At 37.6% G+C, this 24398-nt stretch overlaps 1 protein-coding gene across 1 annotated transcript in view; it reads left to right on the top strand.

Annotated features, from left to right (window-relative positions):
* LOC107685869 (N-acetylgalactosamine-6-sulfatase-like) overlaps nt 1-24398 on the top strand; it is a 41856-nt gene that overhangs the window by 212 nt on the left and 17246 nt on the right. The window contains exons 2-11 of the mRNA XM_016482601.1: nt 1048-1171; nt 3215-3289; nt 3400-3502; nt 4277-4420; nt 5072-5138; nt 5245-5376; nt 8085-8247; nt 9643-9746; nt 13413-13549; nt 14141-14243. Coding sequence (XP_016338087.1) covers nt 1048-1171; nt 3215-3289; nt 3400-3502; nt 4277-4420; nt 5072-5138; nt 5245-5376; nt 8085-8247; nt 9643-9746; nt 13413-13549; nt 14141-14243 — 1152 coding nt within the window. The remainder of the gene's footprint in view (nt 1-1047; nt 1172-3214; nt 3290-3399; nt 3503-4276; nt 4421-5071; nt 5139-5244; nt 5377-8084; nt 8248-9642; nt 9747-13412; nt 13550-14140; nt 14244-24398) is intronic.

Genomic DNA, 24398 nt, shown 5'->3' with positions numbered 1-24398 from the left:
GATATTGTATATTGTGTATACATAGCAAATTCTCTCTTTATTTTTTATTTATTACAATATATGTTGCAAAATGCAGTGCTGACAACTATATCCCAAAGAGATTATATTACTAATTTATACTGTTCTACCTGTTTTTAAACCAAAAATACAATTCACACTAAGCAATGTCACATGTTTTAAGTGCAATCAGACATCAAAGCATTTATAATGCATTGGAAGGGATTAATTGAAACCTCATCCTCATATGATGATTCATACCAAATACAGTAGAGCATGGTGCTAGCAATACCAGGGTCTTTGTTTGCTCCTCAGGGAATGTACAAACTGATAAAATGTATATTTCGAATGCAATGTACTGTAAGTTGCTTTGGATAAAATTGACCCTCAAATGCATTAATGTAAAATAATTTTTTGGGGACTTTTTTGTACTTTTGAAACCTGGCATAGTTAAACAGTATAGCCTACTGCAGTGGTTCTCAAACTTTTTGACTCCAAGGCCCCAATACTGAAGACAAAAAGAAGGCCCACTTATCTTGGCTGATGTATATATATATACCTCTGGTACTGCTGTTGTAATAATAAAAATAAAAGAAATGATGTCAGTTTCATGCTGTGAAGTTAATTCTAATTTAAATATATTTTATACATTTTATCTAGGACTTTGGTTAATATAACTAACTAACTAAATTTAACATTTATTGGGGCCCCATGGAAGTTTGCTAAGGCCCACTAGTGTGCTCAGCCCCCCTGGTTGAGAACCTCTGGTCTACTGTTGTTTACATTGGAAAAGTTGCAGTCTGATTTAAACTTTTTCCAATATCTTTCAAGATCATTTAATAATTTGCATGGATATCCAATACCGATGAGGGCTATTGTTAAATTGTGCATATCTATAAACTAAAGTACATCTCTCTCTGTCTCTGTCTGTCAGTCTGTTAAGATATAATTTACTTCCATAAATAAATTTAATTCACTTGTATTGATATGTATTTTTTCCACCATAAATTAGAAGCATGCTCACAACATATTCTCTGTTTCTGTCTGCAGATGGGCTGGGGTGATTTGGGAGCATTTGAGGAACCCTCCAAGGAAACTCCAGACTTAGATCTGATGGCTGCTCAGGGGATGCTGTTTCCAAACTTCTACACTGCCAACCCGCTGTGTTCCCCCTGTATGTGCTGCTTCTGGGCTTACCTTTATCTCTAATATTAATATACTGCTTACTGCACATTACTGCATGCTGCCTACGATAAATGTTTTAAACAATAGTACTGTGTAGGCTACAATGCATTGCGTATTAATTCAGATTTAGTAAATGTAGTTATTTATTTTGCCGGCCCAAGCAAACAATAAAGTAAAGAAAGAAAGGTTAATTATTTCATTTAGGTGTTGCAGTACTCAGAGCAGTGTGCTCTGCTTATACAGGATACTGCACATTTTTGCCAACGAAGTAGCTCATCTTGATATTTCATGCACACAGAAAATTTGCGTACTGCCTACTGTAAAAATGGTGTGAGTTGCAGTATGCTATTCTAAATATGATTAACCAGAGTCTAGACAGGGCTATTCAGCTTCAATTCTGGTTGAATAGGCCTGGTCTAGACATAAGAAGCAAATGGACTTACAAAGCTTTGTTAAAAGTGCCAAGACTGATCTTAAATTGAAAGGTTTTTACCATCTCTTTTGAATGTGAATGCCCGCCACATTCATAAACACTGATAAAAGTAAATGAAACATTCATTATACAGTATATCCTACAAAACAAACTGATTTTAAAAACATTATTGAACTTTATTTTCTGAAGAAATAAAATACACATTTTGTCTGAGGTGACTTACAGTATATTGATTTACATTGCAATTGCAAATAATTTCCTTTTCATTCTCTTTTTTTTTTGTCATCCTGCTGAAAAAATTCTTCAAATGCTTCAGCCATTTTAATTCTACGTGAGAACACAAGACGTGTGTGGCTGCATGATAGTGAGACGACAACTTATTATGCTAATATAGATAATACACCAACGGTGCTGAAATATGCTAATCATGCATAATTTGGGAACTTGAATGGACTTGCTATGCAGAGCAGATCTTCTATTAGTCCTCTTTTCAATTCTAATGAATTTTTAAGCAAATAAGGCTTAATCAATAGTTAATCTCGAATGTGAGAGATGAAGGTGCCTGGAGCACTTGTACCTGCCGCTGTAGAGAGACGTTATTATAGAGCTTTGCTAAATTAGAATATTAATCACAAAGTAGATCGTGGAGAACTTTGTAATCATAATTTCCAGGGTGAGTTCTCTCATGTCCAATGTCTCTTTCCTTTCTCTCTCTCTCAAAGTCTTAAATACGACATGATTTAAATTTCAGCAAATGAGTAAGTGTTGTGGATGAGCATCTTGAACTTTAATTAGATTAAAACTTGTGCAGTTTTGTACACATAATGAACACATGGAAATTAGGCAATATTTTATTAGTAGGTTTTGCAATTATTTGCCTTTAATACAGCTTCCAACCTTCTTAGAATAGATTCATGCAACTTTGAATAGTCTGTAGTTAAATGTTGTCTGTAAAAACATCTGCCAGTTGCAGAGATGTTGGAGGAGGGAATCGGAGGAATTCTTCTCTCCAAAACTGTCCAACCCCCTGTATCTAATAACTTTTTAGTTGGTGGTGTTTGATGTTGTAAAACAATCTGTGAGCTACACAATTTTTGTCTTATGGGTACAGGTATGTCTTTTTTGTCTTTGATGTTTACTTCATAAATGGTCTGAACTCTACAGCCAGGGCCGCTTTGCTTACTGGAAGACTAGTAAGTGTTGTGGATGAGCATCTTGAACTTTAATTAGATTAAAACTTGTGCAGTTTTGTACACATAATGAACACATGGAAATTAGGCAATATTTTATTAGTAGGTTTTGCAATTATTTGCCTTTAATACAGCTTCCAACCTTCTTAGAATAGATTCATGCAACTTTGAATAGTCTGTAGTTAAATGTTGTCTGTAAAAACATCTGCCAGTTGCAGAGATGTTGGAGGAGGGAATCGGAGGAATTCTTCTCTCCAAAACTGTCCAACCCCCTGTATCTAATAACTTTTTAGTTGGTGGTGTTTGATGTTGTAAAACAATCTGTGAGCTACACAATTTTTGTCTTATGGGTACAGGTATGTCTTTTTTGTCTTTGATGTTTACTTCATAAATGGTCTGAACTCTACAGCCAGGGCCGCTTTGCTTACTGGAAGACTTCCTGTGCGAAATGGATTCTACACCACCAATGCTCATGCTAGGAATGGTATGATCGTAAACCATTTCCTTCTATCCTCAGCCCTCCTTCACTATTATCAGTTTATCTACTCGTACGACTTTATGGTGCACACCTATGATGGATTCTCTCTCCTACAGCATACACACCTCAGGAGATAGTGGGGGGAATATCTCAGGATGAGATCCTGCTTCCACAACTGCTGAAGAAGAAAGACTATGTCAGCAAGATCATCGGCAAGTGGTAAGATTCTCTGCAGCCTCTCTCATGAGATGTCTTTCTCAGAATAATGATATGGGCTATAATAGAATATGAAGCAGTATGCAAAGTGAAACAACAGTAGAATGCATTTTTAATTCCACAAAAAATGCTTACTATTATTTTGCAAGTTTATTCCAGTTTTAAGGTCTTGACTTGATTGAACTCTCTGTTAATATTATATGTACAATACACTTTGCCTTGATATTGTGCTTGTCTTGTGAGATTTCCTAATTATGTTCGCTCGTTCTCTTGTTTGATCAAATAATGGCTCAAGAAAAAATATTGTTTCTCTTGATATCACTTCTGGTTCATTGGTTACACTGTAAATGGAAGGTCAAGTTGAGAACATCGTATTATGGGATACAATAACATGCAATGTGTACTGCTTGTGTACTACGCATTTAAACAAATATACTGTCATATGCATTCCATGCATAATACGAAAGCCAAAAGTAATGTCCAAAGCAATATATGATACACGCAATAGTTATATTAGAGAATTTGTCATATTTGTATTTTGTGTAATCATTACTATTAACTGTGATAAATTAATGATAACATATTTGTAACAAAGCAATACAGTAATATAGCTGATTTAAATACCAGTAGTTGCATTTTTAAGTTTATTTAAATACATTGCTTGATCGTTTTTAATAATTTTATGGATGAAATAAAAAAAAATTGATAATTACATTTTTATCTACTGCATATTGAAGATGTTCTTTTTAAAACATTACATTTTATCTTCTACCTCAGGCACCTTGGGCACAGAACTCAATACTTACCTCTGAAGCATGGCTTTGACGAATGGTTTGGTTCACCCAACTGCCATTTTGGCCCCTACAATAACAGCGTCTGTCCCAATATACCTGTCTACAACAACTCCGAAATGAAGGGAAGGTGAGGTACAAACACATTTTCGTGGTGTTTGCTAAGAACACCTTAGAAACCGTATAGCAGCATGGTGGAATTTTGAACGGGCAGGCTCCACTCAAAAATTTTCTTCAGAACATGTAAAAATCGTGTACTGCTTCACATGAAAATGTCCGTTTGGCAAAGTGAATTTTCACTTTTTTGTCTTTTTATACCATCTGCACTGTAGTATCTCATTTTCTGCCCATTTGTTCATTCCAAAACAGCCATATGTGCATTCTGGGTCATTGGCTTTGGCGATAGAGCTGGTTTTGTGCTTAGCAGAGGGTTTAATCAGCATGGCGTGTTTGAGCCTGGCCAGATAAACACACACTCACACCCAAGAGATGGCAGGTTGCGTTAGCGGTACGTTAGGACACCTGGAACAGCCGGAGCATAAGAGAGTTGCCTCTACCGTTCCACGCCTCAGCACCTTCTCACAATGCGTGTGTCTTCTGAGACACAATCTTGCAATTTACCTCTTCAAATTCACTTCGTGATCACCCCCTGCTGCAGCACTTGGTTTAGGAAGCTTGTCATTTGGAACAAGAACTCGTATGGTGTTGAAATTAGTTTGTAGGGATGGTCTCGTTAGATCTGCAGGAAGCAGAAAGTTGAGATGATCTGTGTATTTTGCAGGTATTACGAAGAGTTTGAGATTAATGTGAAAACAGGGGAATCCAACCTCACCCAAATCTATTTGAAGGCAAGTTTTCCTGTTCATTGGCTTGATTAATGTTTATTTGTGTGGATCAGCGCTGTTGATGTGAATAGATGTGCCTGATGTTGGTTTCAATCCTATCTCTCTCCAGGAAGGCTTGGACTTTATCTCTCAGCAAGCTGTGGCCCAGCGGCCCTTCTTTCTCTACTGGGCGCCAGATGCAACCCACGCGCCTGTCTATGCCTCAAAACGCTTTCTGGGAAAGAGCCAGAGGGGGCGGTATGTGAACATTGCTAAGTATATCATCCATCGTAACTCATCCAGGATGTTTGTGTTAATCACATGAATGAAAGCTCAAATAATGCTTGTTTTTAGAAACGCTGTGCTATTACTTTACTAAGACATCAATCTACTAAGCCACCCACCTAACAACATCAGCAACCTTATAGAAATACAGTATGCCAGTAATCCACTCAGAACAACCACCTAGAGCGATATACACTGTATTACAAAATCCTTTCACTGGTTGCCAGAACTAAAATAATGCAATAAACATTAATTTAAAAGCATAACATGTAACATAAAATCCTAATGTACATAGCTGATAACACAAAACTAAGAAGAAATATAATTATTTAAATGAAAAACCATCAAATGTTCATCATCACACATGGAAATCAGAGAATGTCAGTTTATAGATGATTTGTTCTTTTTCACTTCCAAAAAACTGAACATTTAATAGTATTTTACTTTAAAATTACATGAAATGCCCAATTAGATGTATTACTGTTTTCGCCATATATATAGTAAGGGAAAATACTGTTAATGAAATAACATTTTTTTAACATAGCATTTTTACATTATTTTTTACATTAAAACAACTATCATATTTTTAAACATCTGCCACTTACCTAAATCTAATAATTGCCATGTTCAGTCAGTGCCTATGTTGGTATTGGCCAATATTATTATTAATATATAATATTAATATTATTTATTTTAAAGTGCCCCTATTATGCCATTTCCAATATTGCCTTTCATGCAGTGTGTAATGTAGCTGTATGTGAATGTAAACGATCTGCAAAGTTGTAAAGCTGAAAGTGCACGATAAAGTTATTGTCTCCCAAAATAAAGAATCGACTCTGAACAGCTGAAACGAGTCGTTAGTATTCGAATCCCACTTCCGTGACGGCTACACGTCACGGGGGAACACATTTGCATAATGCGCGCCTATGTTCTACGTTGGCTGGCCGCGAACAACTTGACCCCGTCAACAAATACACATCATTCTACTGACGACTGCTTCTCTAATCTCGGGGAGTTCAACGCGGGATTCACAAAACGCTTGTTGTTGAAAGATGGATCAATATCCTGTTTATTTGGACCAGCTACTCCACTGAATCACAACCTGTAAGTATGATAAATAATAGATGTTTATATTTTCTATAGAGCGTTCAAAATACAGAACTATTGATATAGGCGTATCGTTTCCGACACGCGCTGTACGCCGTAGACCAATCACAACAGACAAGGCCATCTGACCAATCAGAGCAGAGTAGGCTCACGGAAAGGAGGGGTTTAGAGAGATTGAATCTTTGAACTGCTTCGAACGAATCGTTTGAGAATCGCTGGAAAATGAGCTGATATTAAATGCATATTTTGAGAAAAACGAAAGTGTTTTTTGACCTTGCATGCATGTAATCCTATTGTAGGAGACTCCGAAAACAATATTAGGAACCGTAAAAATGGCATAATAGAGGCACTTTAAATATTGTAGTCTTTCTGATTAGGCCTACATAGGCCTGCATATTGGGAGCAGATAACATATTGCCATGTTTTTCTAATTCAAAGAGGTTTATTCTTTCTACACCAGATTTCAAAACTACTGAATAACATTATCCATATTTTCTACTTAATATCATATAATTGCTGTTGCTCCAAATATTGGAAATATTAAACATCACACCACTAATGCACAGACTGACAAGCTTTTCGGAACACAGAATAATTTTCAAGCGGAGTGATTCAAACAGTTCTGAATTTCAGTATTTTTGGAACACTGCTTAGCCAAACAAATCTGAGGACTGGAACTAACTTTTATAATGGTATAATGTACATGAAAATGTTTAGTGTAATTTCACGTGTAAAAAATCTAGATGGTAGAATGCTTCTTTTTTTTTTTGCAGAAGGGATGTCATATTATCAGTCCATAAATTTAGAAAATACTGTCAACAGAAAAATTCACCATGTTTGAAATGACCTTTAAAGATATGTCTTGAAATCTACAGATACAAATAGATAAAATGCAATGAAATAAACACTTGTGTATTTTAAGTGTATTTTGCATGTTTTCTTTCCACTAGTCTGAAAACCTCAAAAAGTCAAATAGTGTAAAATCTAAAAAAAAAAAAAAGACCAATATATGAATTAACAGTGTTTTTGCCTATAATGTCTTGACAAAAAGAAAAAACTTACTGTTACTTAACGGCCATAACATTTATTGTTTTCACCAAACATTCAGCATTGTGTGTTCCAGTTTTGTATTACATATAAATGATTGGTTAATGAGATGTTTTCTTTTTTCTGCTATGAGGCAAGAATAAAACTGGAGGCTTCATTGGTAGTCTTGTCTGCAACTGTTTAGTATTCCTCCCAGTGCTTTGGAATACTGGGGCTTCAGTAAGCATACGTTTCTTCAGAATGCTAAATGAGGTTTGTGTTGACAGAGGAATGGATCAAGGCTGAGGGGTATTAGCCAGGTGCTGGCAGTGGAGAGATTCAGCCTGACATGCCACATCTTAAAGTTTTATAACCAGTGCACATCTATCTGAGGCATCTATCTTCCTCCATATATCACATCCATCTGTCACAGGACAGGTTTCAAACTTGGGATAATTTGACAGAATTTGTTATACTGTCTGGGTTAGAGCAACTGAACAGGTTATCTGGGGTAATTTTTAGTGCTTTGATTGCCGTGATTAAGGTGGTAAGACACTGTGTGATTTGTCTTGTATTTATGGTGATGCAATGATGGAACTGGATGACAGCATCAGTCAGATTCTGGCTCACCTGGTCAGTCTGGGAATCCACAACAACACACTGGTGTTTTTCACATCGGATAATGGGGCAGCAGTGATGTCTGGACAGCTTCAAAGTGGGAATCCATTCACACTTTTCCACCTTGGGGGGCGTTTATGACACTTTTTTTTTTTGTTTGTTTTTTAATTAAGTAGGAGAATTGCAAGAAATCATTTGTAATTTTTTATTCAAATAATTTCTTGCAATTCCTCTACTGATGGTGTAGGTGGTTTTTTTTTTTTTTTTTGAGGATTTTTTTCTGAAGAGGCTGAAATTATTATTTTTTGTTCAGTTTTTTAATATAATTAATTTGAGCTTTATTTGAAAGTTTTTTTCCATCTGTTTGTTAACACAGATCTTCATATATATTTTTATCCCTCTGACTGTTGCATAAATTGCAAGTTTGTAACGGTTACATAAAACAGTTAAATATGTAACAATATATTAAAAATATATTAATGTTGTTATTATTGTTTATATCTTATTATTTAGCTTTTAGGGATGAAGGGTTGCTCTGAGCTACACTGAGCTACTGTCACGCTACCGATAAATTCAATTAAGTTAAAGCTATGCTGTGCAACTTTTTCTATTAAAAAATTACAAGATGTTATTAATAATGAGGGAGTGCCAAAAAATCCTCCAAACCATGTCTTTACTCAAATACACTTTGATAAACCTATAATAGTTATTTAAATTTTCTAGCTTTTCCGGACAGATTTTGCATGAAAATGCATAAGTTCACCTGTGTGTGTCATGTCACGACTACGTCCTCTCTCATAAGATGTATTCATATATACACCGGTGCCTCAAACCAAATTTATCAATGTAGAGGAACAGAACCAAAGCACAACCATGTTATTTTTTTTACCGCTAGACACCCGAAAGTTACACAGTGTAGCTTTAAATGTGTGATTAGTTTTAGTTTGTTACTCCCCAGTACTGTTTTTAATTTATTCCTAATAAATATTTAGAGGAAGCTCAGGCTTGTTTGTCTTCTGTGGCATTTAGTGAGTCACCACTAAACGCAAGCCTGAATCAAACTTGCATCTCATTCAGTGCTGCTATTCAATATGTCTGAAGAATATGCACTAACTGCTAGGCCTCGGCTCAGATGTTTGTGGTAGTTTTATTTTCATTGTTGGTCTATGGACACATGCACCAGTCAGACATATTTTATCATTGCATTGTATCATTTTAAGAGAAGTTGTGTCAAGTTTTAAACTGTTAAGTTTGGAATACTGTGACAAGTTTTAAACTTTTTTTAAAAAAGGTATCTCAAGATCCTCGCATTCTATTCTGTCTTCTGCTCTCTCAATTTATCTTTCATTTACACTCCCAATACACCTATTTAGTTTTTTTGTGTCAAGAGTCTCTTTTCTAAAGATTATTTGTTAGAGATGAATTGCCATCACTGTATTTCACAGACGAGGCTTTGAGTTTGAGATTCCCTCCTGTCCCTTTTCATCCTCAGGCGGCAGCAATGGACCATTCCTCTGTGGGAAGGAGACTACGTTTGAAGGCGGCATGAGGGAACCAGCCATTGCCTGGTGGCCTGGACGGATCCCTGCTGGCACCGTAAGAATGATCCCAAGCTGTTTCATTTAAATGTAGAAGTCCCTGTTGTGCTTTCCAGTTCACTGTATTTCATCTTTCCACACCCTCAAAACACACCTCATACATTTCTATCTGTTCTAATACTCCATCAGTGTCTTCTTAGTGTGTAAATACTCCTTAGTGTGAAAGGCCCTTAAACATCAAATATGTTCAGACTGGCTGTGATTGTGTTACGTCACACAGCACTTCTGTTCAATCAAATTTTTTGATTGGTGGTTAATGCAACTCAAAAAACATTCACTTTGCATCTTTGGGAACAAATGTAACTTTAATTAAGGGTTAATGTACATCCAGCTGGTCGTTATTCTGCAATAGCGGAAGAGTGCCGCAGTTCATGGCAAGTGGCTTTGAGCCAGGACAATGAACAATTTAAAACCAGACAAATACTGACATACCACATTCATACACCAGTTATAACAAAAACAATCGTTCTCGGCAACAAAACAAACACTACAACATTATAGTTCTACTGAAGTCCTCTGATTTCATTTTCAATACAGTCCATAAGTGCAAGATGCAAGATGGTACCAGTTGAGTTTATGAAACAAGAGAGAGTAAATCAGAAATGTGATGCGAGAGACGTGAAAGAAGCGCTGGCCTCAGATACCCAGATGAGTGGTCTGTTAATCAGCATTACTATTGGCAAAGGTCATTATGAGGAATAACAGTCATCGGAATGTCTTGACTGACCAATCAGAATCAATCATTTCAGAGAACTGTATAATAAATTTAGCAAGGTTGATCAGATCTTTGCTACCAATTTTTTGGTACCCATATTTTAAAACTGGAACTGGGCCTCATAAAAATTACACCAAATAACAGTTATGATGCAGCTCCATTTTAATATTTACCTTTGTCAGGACAATTATTGAATTATTTACCAAATACCTTCTATTTATTCTTGAAGTTCCTTATGATTCCCTTTTCCTCCCTCTTTTTTTTTTGTGGCAGGGGAAGCCTCCTTTTCCAGATCCGCTGAAGCTGTGTGCTCCGCAAATGACTTTTAATTGTATTAGGGGCAGCTGTGACATGGGGCTGTGACGTGGGGGGATTTTTGGAGGAGGGAGCGCGGGAGCCGCGCTAAGCCTGCCCCCGGCTCATATCTGAGGGGTGTGCGGGGCCCTGATAGCACGGCAGAGTGACGAGGGAGAGGGGGATTGGGAAGGTCTTAAGCGGCTAATCTGTTTGTGTGTTTGCTGAGGTTGGATTGAGCTGTAATGAGGGTTTCTGTATCTGAATATGCCAGGCGTGCCGGATAAAGAACAGAAAGGGAGAGGAGAGCAGAGAGGAGTGCTGGGGTATGTGGCTGTGATGGAGGCGTGTGGTGTGCCAGGTGTCTGGGCAGTGCCAGAGCAGTGCAGAGTGGGATAAGCAGGTGTTTCACACTGTTAATGTTTGTCTTGCAGCAGCAGGCTGGCTCTTTGTGATATGTGCATCTTCTTAGCCATTTCTCTCTTGGGAAGCATTGATGCCCCTTTTTGTTTTACCAAATTATGTGGGGTTATATTTATTCCAGATTTACAAATAAATCGAATTGAAAATTTATTCACAAACAAATCAAATGAAATGTACAAATTAATAATCCGAGATTATCCGAAATTAAATTAATTCACAAAAAAAAGGTTTTGCAACCATACAATGAGATTGACAAATATTTTTATATATTTTGTATTTTAGAGGATTTCTTTGCAGTTTTGCTGTGAGGAATGTTTTCAAAATCCACAAATAAATGTGCACAATTCTACAAACGCATAGAAAGAATTCAAGAAATAAATGTTAGCAAGAAACTGAATATTGAAATAATAATACAAAAAACCTGATGAAATAAAAACCGATTAAATTTACAAAAAAGGAACAAAAGAGAACCTCAGATCAAGTAAATTGACTAATACAATTAGAAGCAAGCACCTCAGAGAATAACATAAAAAATGCAGGGTAAACCTATCAAGTAAGAACTTCCGTTATGTTAGTAAGGATGGGACTGTGTGAACTGTATTAGACTCAACAGCAAATCCGTAACCCCAAAGAGGATCCATTGCATTCAGAAACAGCTAAATGAAACACAACAGATTTACACTTAGGGGTCTCGAGATGGGTTTTTAAATTATTTTGTGGCATCACAGCTAATGTGGACATCCCAGTCACTCCTGTTGTGTTTATCAGTTCAGAGACACATAGACTGAGTGCATTAGGCAGGTTTTGCAGGTCTGTCTGCTCAGATAACTAGTGTCAGCCAAAAACACAGAGACGCAGACAGCTAGAAGAAGAGAAGGAGGAAATTAATTGGAGATAAATAAATATCCATTTCCCTTTTTACTAGTCCCATGTTTTTTGTGTGTGTTGCTGGATAAGAGCAGCTGGAGGTAGCGACTAGTTACCTTTATTAATTGTTTAACTTTTATTTATCCTTTTCCCGTGTGTATAAGTATGTATGTAGGGTACGTCTGTGTGTGTGAAACCTGAGAGTAAAGATATTGGAATGTACTGCCTGTCTGGCAGTGGTGAAGGGAATTCTGGGAGGCTGAAGCAGGCAACGTGTGTGTGTGTATGTGTGCGCGGCAGAGCCAGCTGCTCCGTGCCGATAGTGCTATCTGATTGTGAGCGTGCCGTCTCCCTCAAAGGGCTGCTCAGGAGAGAATAGAATGGAAGATCAAGGATGACAGCGAAAAAATGGCATTTTATCGGAAAATAGTTCAAAGTTTATAAATAAAATAAAGCTTTTTTTGCAGCAGGACTGGGGAGGACAGATAAAGCAGCAGTTCCGGCCTCTGTCCCAACTCTCCTTTCTCTCTGCCTTTTTCTTCATTTACAGAGATGTTAGTGTGGTTTATAATAAACCTGCGAGCACAGATTAGAGTGGGAACTGAAGAAACGCGTCATCGTGGTTCTGCTCTTCTAAACTGGCCTCCTTGCCGGTGCTTACGTTCTGTGCCATCTTGACAAGGTTCATGCATGAAGAAGATGCATTTGCATCCGTGTGTGTTTGTGTATATGTGCGGGTTGCAGCATGGGTTGATATATCACAGCTTAAACAATCTTGAGCATCTAGACTGGTGATAGCCACATGTCAGCTGATATTATGATTGTCATTTATGATAGATAATTATGCTTGCTTATCCAATTAACTATATAAAGCCTACTGTATCATATGTGATACGTAAATTTCTGAGGCCTCTAAATTGGATCATGATAAACATGATCAAAACTTTGCTGAAAAACATGTTGTATACAATCTAAAAGCCAAAAAGCACATATGCAATATTTTTTTTTTTTTTCAGATTTTGTCTAAAAGCTCCAGTGAGCTCTTTCATTTCAAAAGACATGAGTCAAAGAATACTTCACTTGTTTCAGCCAGCTTTTTAATGTTACAATGCCGGTAGTATTTATAAAAGAATGTGTCTTTCTTCAAGTTAACTGCACCCAGATCTCTCGGTTTATTAAAAAAATTCTAAAATATAAAATTCCAATTAATTCAAGCCAAAATAAAACTTTAAAATGGTTAAGGCACATGTATTATATAGTATGGAAGATTTACCAGCTTGACCAAATCATTGGTTATCGTTCAATAATTTATTATTCCATTCAAAACTGTGTTTCTGTGCATGATACCAGTGTTTTGTTCATCAGGTGAGTTATCAATTGGGCAGTGTGATGGATCTCTTCAGCACAAGTCTTTCTGTGGCTGGCATTCATCCCCCTGATGACCGTGTCATTGATGGTCTCGATTTAAGTCCTGTCCTCTTCAACAACTCACTGCTAGACAGGTAACCACCTCAAAGCAAGTGTGACTTTCATTCACATTTGATTAGTTTGTTCTGCTTTTTGATCAGATCTATTTACACTACATATAAACATTTTGGGTGCTCAGTCGAGACCCATTCCTAAAATATCTCTTGTCAGAATGTTCTCTGTTGTGTCAGCGGTTAGATGCCCTTACTCTAGAAATGTGATGTGGCTATTACTGTCTCAGTCCAGCTCCAAAGGTTATTTGAGTGATTGTATCACAGTGCGTCTTTAATATGCGTTGGATGCTGTTTCTTTATTTATCATTGTCTGCTTGGGACTGATGTTAACAGCAGGTGTAAACAAGGGCAGAGACACTGCACAAATACAGTCTGCAACTCTTACTTTGCTGCTAGCATACAGTTTCTGTAGGTGTTCCTCTGGATAAAAGAGTGATTCTGAGGGAAGTTAAGGTCTCCTGATAAAGCCACTACCTAGAGGCTTTGAGAAAGAGACCATCCTTTTGCAAAAGGTGTTTCACTGAACACATATTGCCAAATGGGATGAGACACGGTGGGCAGTATTGGCAAACGGAATGTCTTATCACAAGATTCCCATTTCATGCCCAACAGACCCATCTTCTATTATCGTGGCAACCAGATGATGGCAGTGCGGATCGGGCAGTACAAGGCACACTATTGGACTTGGAGCAACTCATGGGAGGAATTCAACAAGGTCAGTGATTGCAAATTCTTCTGTTTCAGATTCTGTCAAATTTATTTGTATAGTGCTTTTTACAATGCACATCGGTCAAAGCAGCTTTACAGAAAGTCAAGCTGGTACGTCTATAATGCCTTTAGTCATACTTTGTCATACCTTTAGTCAAACCTCTGTTGAAAAAGCCTAATCTGGATACAACTGTTTTATCACATTTTAGGCCAATCTCAAATTTACCTTTTATTGCTACAATTTTAGGTAGAGTTGTGTTATTACAGTTACAGAGTTTTTTGGAAACAAATAATACTCTTGAAAAATTCCAGTCTGGATTTAGGAAAACTCATAGTACTGAGTCTGCTCTTTTAAGAGTATTAAATGACATTTTGCTACTTGTTGACTCTGGGAACTTGGTAATTTTAGTGCTTTTAGATTTGAGTGCAGCATTCGATACAGTTGATCATGCCATTCTTTTATCGCGCCTTGAAAAGTGTGTGGGCATCCAAGGAACTGCCCTGAGCTGGTTCAGATCTTATCTTAGTAACAGAACTGTTTCAGTAGGTATTGGTAGTGCTGTTTCATCTGTAGCTCCTCTTACCTCTGGTGTTACGCAAGGCTCTGTTTTGGCTCCCATCTTGTTTTCACTGTACATGCTTCCACTAGGTTAAATTTTTACGGAGCATGGAATGCCCTTTAATTTTTATGCTGATGACACCCACATCTAGTGTTGTCAAAAGACCCGGTATTTCGGTACCAAGTCTAAAAAAATGAAAACATTACAGTACCAGGTTTTTTTAAGTACCGGTGGTACCGAGTACCCGGTCAACCCGGTTCTTGATGCGCTATCCGAAAGCTAGCCTCTTCCAGTGTTGCCAAGTCCGCGGTTTTCCCGCGGAATTGGGCTGCTTTAACACTGTTGCCGCGGGTTGTTTTTCATGTCCACGGGTTGAAAAACGACCCCATTAGCGTGATATTTAGCCCCTGGAATGCGAATTTTACCAGGGGAACCCCGCCGCTTGTATCACGCCTTGAAAAGTGTGTGGGCATCCAAGGAAGTGCCCTTAGCTGGTTCAGATCTTATCTTAGTAACAGAACTTTTTCAGTAGGTATTGGTCGCTATGTTTCATCTGTAGCTCCTCTTACCTCTGGTGTTCCTCAAGGCTCTATTTTGGCTCCCATCTTGTTTTCACTGTACATGCTTCCACTAGGTTAAATTTTTACGGAGCATGGAATGCCCTTTAATTTTTATGCTGATGACACCCACATCTAGTGTTGTCAAAAGACCCGGTATTTCGGTACCAAGTCTAAAAAAATGAAAACATTACAGTACCATACCAGATTTTTGTTTAACGTTATTAATAAATATGTTGTTCAATTAGCATGTTTTTGTGTTTTGCTTTGGTACCAAAATTGGTACCGAGAACCGTGGATTTTCACTGGTATTGGTACTGAATACTGAAATTCTGGTACCGTGACAACACTACCCACATCTATTTACCTTTAAAACACAATGACAAGAATGGTTTAGAAACATTGCTTGCATGCTTAGCTGATGTAAGATCTTGGATGTCTAAAACATTTTTGCATTTAAATGAGGGAAAGACGGAAGCAATTGTCTTTGGACCGTCTGTGGGTAAAGGAAAACCAAATTTTAACTGTGGTCATTTAAACTCTTATATCAAACCAATGGTGAAAATTTTGGGAGTTCTTTTTGATTCCTCCCTTATGTTTGACCAACATATTAACTCAGTAGTTAAGTCATGTTTTTTCCATCTTAAACTTCTGTCAAAAGTTAGATCTTTTCTATCTTTTAAAGATCTTGAAAGAGTCATACATGCTTTTGTTTTATCACGTTTGGACTATAGGTTGTTTTTATTATGTCTATGGTGTAAACAGCGTCTCCGCCTACTGGAAACTTTTTCAGGCTTCTGATTGGCCAACATGGCTTTACGGTTGAGATTATATCACCACCTGTTGGTTTGGCATGCTCTTGATAGTGCTTCATAGCATGCGTTTGTGTTTTCATGTGGACGGAGATTTTTTTAAAAACGGAAGAAAAACTCAGTTTATAAAAATAACCGTCTCAGTGGCAGGCAAGTATTTCAATTTAGTTTAAAAATCGCTCCTCTTCATAACATACGTCCAACATATGTAAAACCTTTCTCTTGTAATACCGTGGTGGTTGAAGAGATCCCCTCATATGATTGTAAAGCACGTTGGGTGCACAGCAATACAATGAAAGCGCTAGGGGTGCAACGGTTCTCGGTAAAAAATCGAACCGTACGGTTCTCCACACGGTTCGGCATGCACTAGGACTGCGGTTAAACTTAAATCTGACAATGCATCTGTAATATGGTTTGTTAGAGTTCGGCTAATGCATGTTTCTGTTGATGTATACAAATTCTGGCTTCCCAATGCATTACAACAAGAGCGATGAGAGAGAAAAAACAATACGTGGACAAACCAGTCACTATTTGTTCAATGCGAGTGCTATATGCTGGAATAACTGTCATTAAAGAGCCAGAAGACACGAACTCGCGCGCGCAGTGAGAAGATCTGTGTGGTTGCTCATCCGAAGTGCGTGAACCCGCGTCTCAGAACGAGCGCAAATATTAAGCTCTCTTTGAAGTATTGTGCTTGAATGGACAAATTCACACAAAAATGATGTCAAAATGCCCGTCTTGGTGAGTATCCTAGCAGACATAGTCGGCTGAACAAACAGTATCAGTGCATTCTCTTAAAGTGACAGCACTTTCTTAAAGTTAATTAAACAGCAACAACACGGAAATCACTCACTGCTCTTGATTGAATAACTTTTGTAACTTTAATAAGGATTCATTTTTATTTATTTATACAGTCAAATATGCAATGTAGTTTTACGTTTCATTACTTTATTCAATTTCTGTACCTAAAAACTGTTCTAAAAACTGACCTACCTAAAAAACCTGAAAAGCACTGTTTATTTTATTTGTATCTTGGCTCTATTGCATTTATTTGTGTTGCTTGTAGTTAGATTATTTGTTCTTATTTTCATTTGACAATATCGTTTTTTCCCTAAACATGGCACATACCGAACCGTACCGAAACCGTGACTCTAAAACCGTTTTACAAACAGAACCGTGAGTAAGTTGAACCGTTGCACCCCTAGACAGCGCTATATTAAAAAATGCCTCAAAAATGCCTCATGCCTAAAACAGTACAGTACGGACTTTCCTCCATCTCATCCGTTCTGCTTTTTCAGTCACTCCTGAAACTTTGCTGCATGTACAGTGTATGTGGCTGTTGGTCCTGTTAGCAGCACGTAAAACAAAAGTTTTATTCAAATTCTTACTTGAATATAGCCTAGAAAGCAAGCAAATAGCGCTTCCATATAATCACTAAAAAGCTGTCACTCATTTCAATTTATCGCAATCTCACGATGTTCTTTTATAACCAGTGAAGCTCTATGAACTGCAAATAATATCTTATTTACATCGTGGCTACGTGTGGCGTTTAGCACAGAGTGAATTCTGACTGTCTCGCGCTGAATGCGTGAGAGGTGGTAGCTTAAGGTATTAATATCTTAATATATTATTATATCTTATAGTCACCATTTGCACACACGAGCATTATCCGGCTCTGCTCCTCCCGACCGCAGACGCAGGTTTACAAGCCACTTTTTCCTGCGTTTTTCAATCAATTTCTTGACTTTTCCCCCCTTATGACCAACACATTTTCGTACACGATAAAAGCTCCTGTTGCTTTCTCGGTTTGGCCGATTTGAGCATCCATAAACAACGCAAAACACAGGCATTTTGAGTTTCTGCTAGTGATTCCTATGAAGAAAAATCACTTCCTGCCCTCCTGCTGCATTTCGCGCATCATCAGTGATGTCATGTGCAAACAACCTATTGTAACTCCTTGTATATTGGACTACCCCAATCCTCCATGTCGCGGCTTCAAATGGTTCAAAATGCCCCAGCCAGATTTTTAACCGGGGTTCGTAAACGAGAACACATTACTTCGATTTTATTGTCTCTTAACTGGTTGCCAGTGTGTTATGGAGTTGAATTAAAAATTTTGCTGTTTGATTTTATGTCCTTAAATAGATAAATAGATCTTGGAAATGTGAATAGGTCTGCCAGATGTTTGCGATCCTCAGACAGTATTACTCTGTCATATCCAAGATCAAGATTGAAGTTGAAAGGTGACCGTGCGTTTGCGGTGGCCGGTCCTAGGTTATGGAACAGTCTTCCCTTATCTGTGAGATCTGCATCTTCTGTATATGATTTTAAATCTAAGTTACAGTCTCATATTTTTATTCTTGCATTTAATTCATTATAATTCTTGGTCTCATTTTAACTTATGTTTTAGTGTATTATATTTATTATTATTCTTTTTATTTTACCTTTCCTCTTTTGTACAGCACAGTGGACAACTCTTGTTGTGTTTATTTGTGCTTTTATAAGTAAGTAAATGTTAAATGTTGATGTCTGTTATGCTTTACCAAGAGCAAGTTTTAGGGCTGGGCAATATTTCGATATAGAACGATTATAAAGGTGATCCTCCTGATTTATATCTAGCTATAATGTAGTTATAGTGTTGTTTAGCAAATATATATTAGAGGTAGAATAACTGTATTGTGTTGTCATTCCTTACTGTGGTTGAAAATGACCTTTTTTGTGATAAAGATTTTGCCCATATTGTCCACCTCTAAGTAGTTTAAAGGTTCCATATTGTCAAAACTGAAATTTCCTGGCTTTTTTCATGATAAATGAGGTCTAGGTGCTATGTAACTACCATATAAGTTTCAAAACAGTCAATCCACAGTCAAATGCACACAACCTGTAGCTGTGATTTTTCACGAACTGTTGTGACTTCTGTAAAAAGGCGTCAGAACTACTGTCACCGCCTTTAGTCACCACCCCGAGCACTGCCCACAGTCCCACTCTCCTTTTGCCAACCCTCCAGACAACATCACGTCCATGCCATTGCTGAGCAACAACAACACAGAAACATGTCGAGAAAACGCTGTTCAGTCTGGATGTCAGGAAGCTACATCACTGTACAGTAGGGCAAAACCCCAGACAACATCGCGTCCATGCCATTGCTGAGCAACAACAACACGGAAACATGTCGAGAAAACGCTGTTCAGTCTGGATGTCAGGAAGCTACATCACTGTACAGTAGGGCTGGGACGGTCGCCGTGACAACTGCGTCAACCGTAGTGCACGTGACGGAGGAGGTGGTTGGTTGTCCCCTGTCGTCGCCGATTCGGGGTCTGAGTTCGGCTCAAACATGTAAGGCCGGACAACATTTCCCTCAGCAGTGACCATCATTACCGGTGTTTCTATTGACCTTACTTGTGAGTATCACCAATCCACAGCAGGCTACAGCATACATGACCCTAGTTACCTGTGGTTGGGCTGGTTGTGCATCACTCAGAAAACAACAGGCCAATCAGAAGAGAGGCTCATGAATATTAATTAGACAGGCCAAAAATCGACCTGTTCTTTGCAGAGCTTCTGAGAGAGGAGCTGTAAAAATATATTGAGATGGTTCTTGGTACTTATACCACAAATATATATTCTTAAGGACATTAAGACTTAAAATAAAACTCCAGAAATGTGTAAAATATGTGACCTTTAAACAGGGAGCTGCTAGAAAGTCACATTATGCTTTAATCATCCAGTGAACAAGCAAGAGTCGACAGTGGCAGAGAACGAAAAACTAGCCGGAGAAAAAAACATCACTATTACTATTACAATTGTTTGTAATTAGGGTTAAATATTAGGGATGCACCAATTTTGGCTAATACAGTTAAGATAATTATTTTTGTGTAATGGCAGATTACCAGTAAATTGCATATATTTAAATTTAATAAAAATGTGTCTATATAAATTAAAACACCAAGAATAAAAATACTTCAAATCAATAGTTTTAAGGGCTACAAATGAATTTAGGCACCACAACATTATATTGTTCAGTATGAAAAATGGATATTTTCAGAATTGCTGAAGATATTTGACAGCATTTAAATTATTGGTGTTTTTAAAAATGAATTGGTAATGAGTGTTAGATCATCGCAAAATTAATCTAAATGTAAATATAGCTGAAGTAACCATGCACAGTTAAAGGTATAGTATACCCCAAAATGAAAATTCTATAATCTATTACTCACCCTTATGTTGTGTATGATTGCATTACACTTAATTTTCCTCTGTGAAACAATTAATTTTATTATTATTATATTTTTTTGTTTGTTTTTGTTTTTGAAGTCAGTCATATAGGTTTGGAACAACATAAGGATAAGTACATGATGATAGGTTTTAAGTTTTTGAGTGGACTATTCTATTATGTATCTAATAACAGCCACTATATATCAAGTATCAACTAATACAGTAAGTTACAAAATCTGTAATATCACCTGAATAACGGATATGGTACAGATATATCATGCATATCTATAAGGGATTTTTTTTTTTAAACCTCTCATCATAGTTGTTAACCTCGTCCTGCACTGTTTGTACTATAGACACAAATGATACCTCAAATTGTCTGGCTTTTCTTTTCAGTTGATGAACATTAAAGCAGGCAAAAATATTCAATTGAAATACAATGAAATACTATTTTGACTTGCACCAATAAGCAACCAATCACATTTTCTTTGAAAATTTCTTGCCTCTTGATGCAGTAATTGCATTCCAAAATGTTATCTCAAAAACAATGCCTCATCAAATAGACTAGAACATCAGGTAGTAATTAATATTAATGGAGCTAATGGAGCGGGACCACTTCTGCAAACACGCTTCATCTATTAGCACGCTATTCCAGCAGCATCCTTCGTGCTGTGAGTTGCATTCTGTCAAACCCTCGGGGACACGTCTGTCTGTCTCTTATACCCACTACACAGTCACACACGCTCCGTTTCCCATTAAAGTCACACAACACGCATACCGTCCGCCGTCAGCCTGGGCCGCGCGAGGGTTTGTTTTATGCCCCATCGGTTGCTTAAATTGCTCTCTCCCGGATGGCCGCTGAATCAATAGCAGCCCGCTTTATCAGCTCATGTGAACTGGAGTGTAACTTCACAAATAATGCTGGCTGATTGCTTGTGAGCTGCCAATCAATTGTTTGAGCTCGCCTCTCACGCCGAGGACGGAGAAGGTTGGACGCTGGAGTTTAGTCCTGATGGTTAATGTGTTTTCGGGAGGTTTCACCTGCTGCTTTAGAGTTGCACACAAATTCAGATGCATTTTCACCTCTAGTACCATTTGGCACATCAGTTTACCTGTAATTTCTAAGCTCAAAGCACTGAAATTGATTTGAATGATTGTGGGTGACGTCAAAGATTAAGCGATAAACTTTTTGCACATATTTAGGCAGTGATCCATACTGCACTTCTATGAAAACAAGGCTTTTTCACCCTCTGGTTTGTTTCCTGTTAAACTCGGTTGAAATGATGGCTTAATAGTATCAGTCACTTGGGTGAATTCCTCTTGAAACCTGTGCAGATCAGTGAGGTGTGAAATGAGAAATTTCACAGTGTAAGTGCTTTGCATCCGATGATCCTCCACACCACACTTTTGAGCAACAATATGAAGTATTTTAGTGTGCAACACCTCACCTAAGGCTTGAGATACCAGAGAATTATTCTCCTAAATTACACATTTCACCAGTTTCACTGTACTTAATGTTTAGAAATCTGAGCTTTGATTGACGGCTGGGCTTGGGGAGGAACTGTTGTTTTTTTTTGGCAGTAAAGGGTTGTTGTATGACATGGTTTGAAGTCAAATTTATTTATATAGCACTTCATAGTCTCAAATTAAGTATTGTTTCATGTAATACATGAGTACATGCAGTGTACTATGAGTACATTCATGTACTAAAAATATTTTTGGCCCTTTGACAAGTTGCTTTTCCTCTTTTATAAGTTGCTTTGGATAAATGCGTCAGCTAAATGCATAAATGTAAATATAAATTCAGTTCAATAACTGTCAGTGTTGCAAAGTTCATCAATTATGAATTGAGTTCAGTTCAGCTTTAAGCAGCTCTAAGACAATAGTGTCATTATTCAGCTCAAGTCAGTTCAATATTGATTTAATTCAGTTCAATAACTGTGTCAGTGTTACAAAGTTAGTGTTATTATCCAGCTCAATTCATTTCAAATTTTGTTCTCATGCGATAGTGTCAGTATAATTAAATTGATAATAATACTAAATATTAATTTTGTTTTAAACCCCAACTGTGCAAGTCAAAGGTGACAGTGAAAAGTAATGCAAACCTCATCAGTAGACAGTAGTGGGAAAAAAACAACCTTGGGCTAAACCAGGTGTGACGAGCGTCCCGAAGCTTCATCAGCGTCGCCCTGGAAACAATTCTTTGCAGCCTGAAATGAAGACGGACACAGTTTTTGTTTTATCCAGCTGTATTTACTCAGTGCAGCTTATAACATCTGAGTGAAAGATATAACACCAACAATAAAATAAAAAAAAATAAATAAAAAAATAGAATCACTGAGTTGGAAAAAGAATCACCCCCTCCTAAAAGTGACTTGTAAACTCAATCAGGTGTAGCTAACAAATAAGCCACGCAAGCCCTGCCATCTGAGAGACTTCTCCATGAGACGACCAGCCCCACAGGAGCACTGCACGGACCCTCTGCACTGGGAAGACGGAAGAGAGCACTCACGGCACTGGAGCACCTACCTGGACCTTTCTCACTATCACCCATCACCCCAATAAATCCACCCTCTGGGGTATTGATTGAGATTACTTGTCGTGTGATTCTTCACCCCGTTACACAGGCTTAACACTTGAAGTGTTGAACAACAAACTTAAAGCAACATACCAGTGTTTCTTACAGGATTTTGTTTTTGGAACTGCACAGAATCAACCCCCAAAACCACAATTTTGGCCTAACAATGTGCTGAACAATAATCCATATTATTTGTTTGTTTGTTTTTTTAATAAAGAAAAAAAAAGTTTATTTACACTGTATATTACATTTCTGGATATGTATTTTTAAGTACACATATGGTTAACCAGTTGGTAATTAGACTGATTTAAGTTTTACTAACCACACATACTGTATGTGTATTTTTAACATTTGAATTGCATAACATTTGCACTTCTCTCCTCCTTTAAAGACATACATATATGTAATGTCAAATGACATTATATTATACTGTTGTGTTTTGTAGTGCCCAGTCAAATATGGCAGTAAAAAAATTCAAAAACACTCGGCTAATATGTTTAGGAAAAATAACACAATTAAAAGTGTGAGAGCACAATTGGTAGTACAACAGAACAAATGTTGTTATTAAAAGTTCAGCAAACAACATTTTAATATTGGCTACCAGCACCAACAAAATCTAATTCTAAAGAAGCCAAAGCATCACTCTTTGTCTGTGTTTGTGAGTAGAACAATTTCCACCCATTTCCATGATTCTATAATCTGAGATTTCTGTTTCCCTTTTTTCCCCCCCTCATTAAATATCCGGTTTCACTTGGGAATTCACATTACGGAAGCTAAATTGGTTGTGAACGCCATTTCATGCCGACTTTAATCCAGAATATTTATAAGAAAGCTTTTTTTGAGCATCAACAAATCCAAGTTATTTGATGTTCGTGCACATTTTTCACGGGTGATCCACTTGCCCCCCTTGCTGTTTCTTTCAAAATGCTAACCTGCTCTCGTTTTTCAGCAGCACAGAGCCGCCCGCACTGCATTATTAATAGAGAAGCGCTGTTGCCTTTGCTCCTTAGGTGCAGGCTGAAGCACTCTCTCCAAACCTTGTGGGATTTGGACTGTTTCATGCCTGTAAGATCAGTGCACACAGACTGCTTCAAAAGACAGAGAGCAAGTCACAGGCCAGATCATAGGGGACCATGTGCTGCCATGAAAAGTGTGTGTGTGTGCGCCACAGCTTGCTACCCAGTCCCTGGGTGACACAACACAGTCTTTTATGTATTCATAATCGCCTTATAAATGACCCTCCAAACATATGCTCTTGTGAAGAACACCAAAATATTAAAACAGTGCTCATTTGGAAGGAACTCATCTTACTTATCAGTTCCCACAGGGCACAACACACAAATAAAGCCCTGCGGTCTTTCTAGGAGGTAGGATTCACAATAGCCTCCAGCTACTGAAAGCGCGTGCACACACACACACACACACACACACACACACACA

This window comes from Sinocyclocheilus anshuiensis, unplaced genomic scaffold (assembly GCF_001515605.1).
Source record: "Sinocyclocheilus anshuiensis isolate Anshui unplaced genomic scaffold, SAMN03320099.WGS_v1.1 scaffold1018, whole genome shotgun sequence".
NCBI lineage: Eukaryota > Metazoa > Chordata > Actinopteri > Cypriniformes > Cyprinidae > Sinocyclocheilus > Sinocyclocheilus anshuiensis.
The sequence above is the reverse complement of the archived record's forward strand: the minus strand, read 5'-3'. Positions and strand labels throughout refer to the sequence as shown.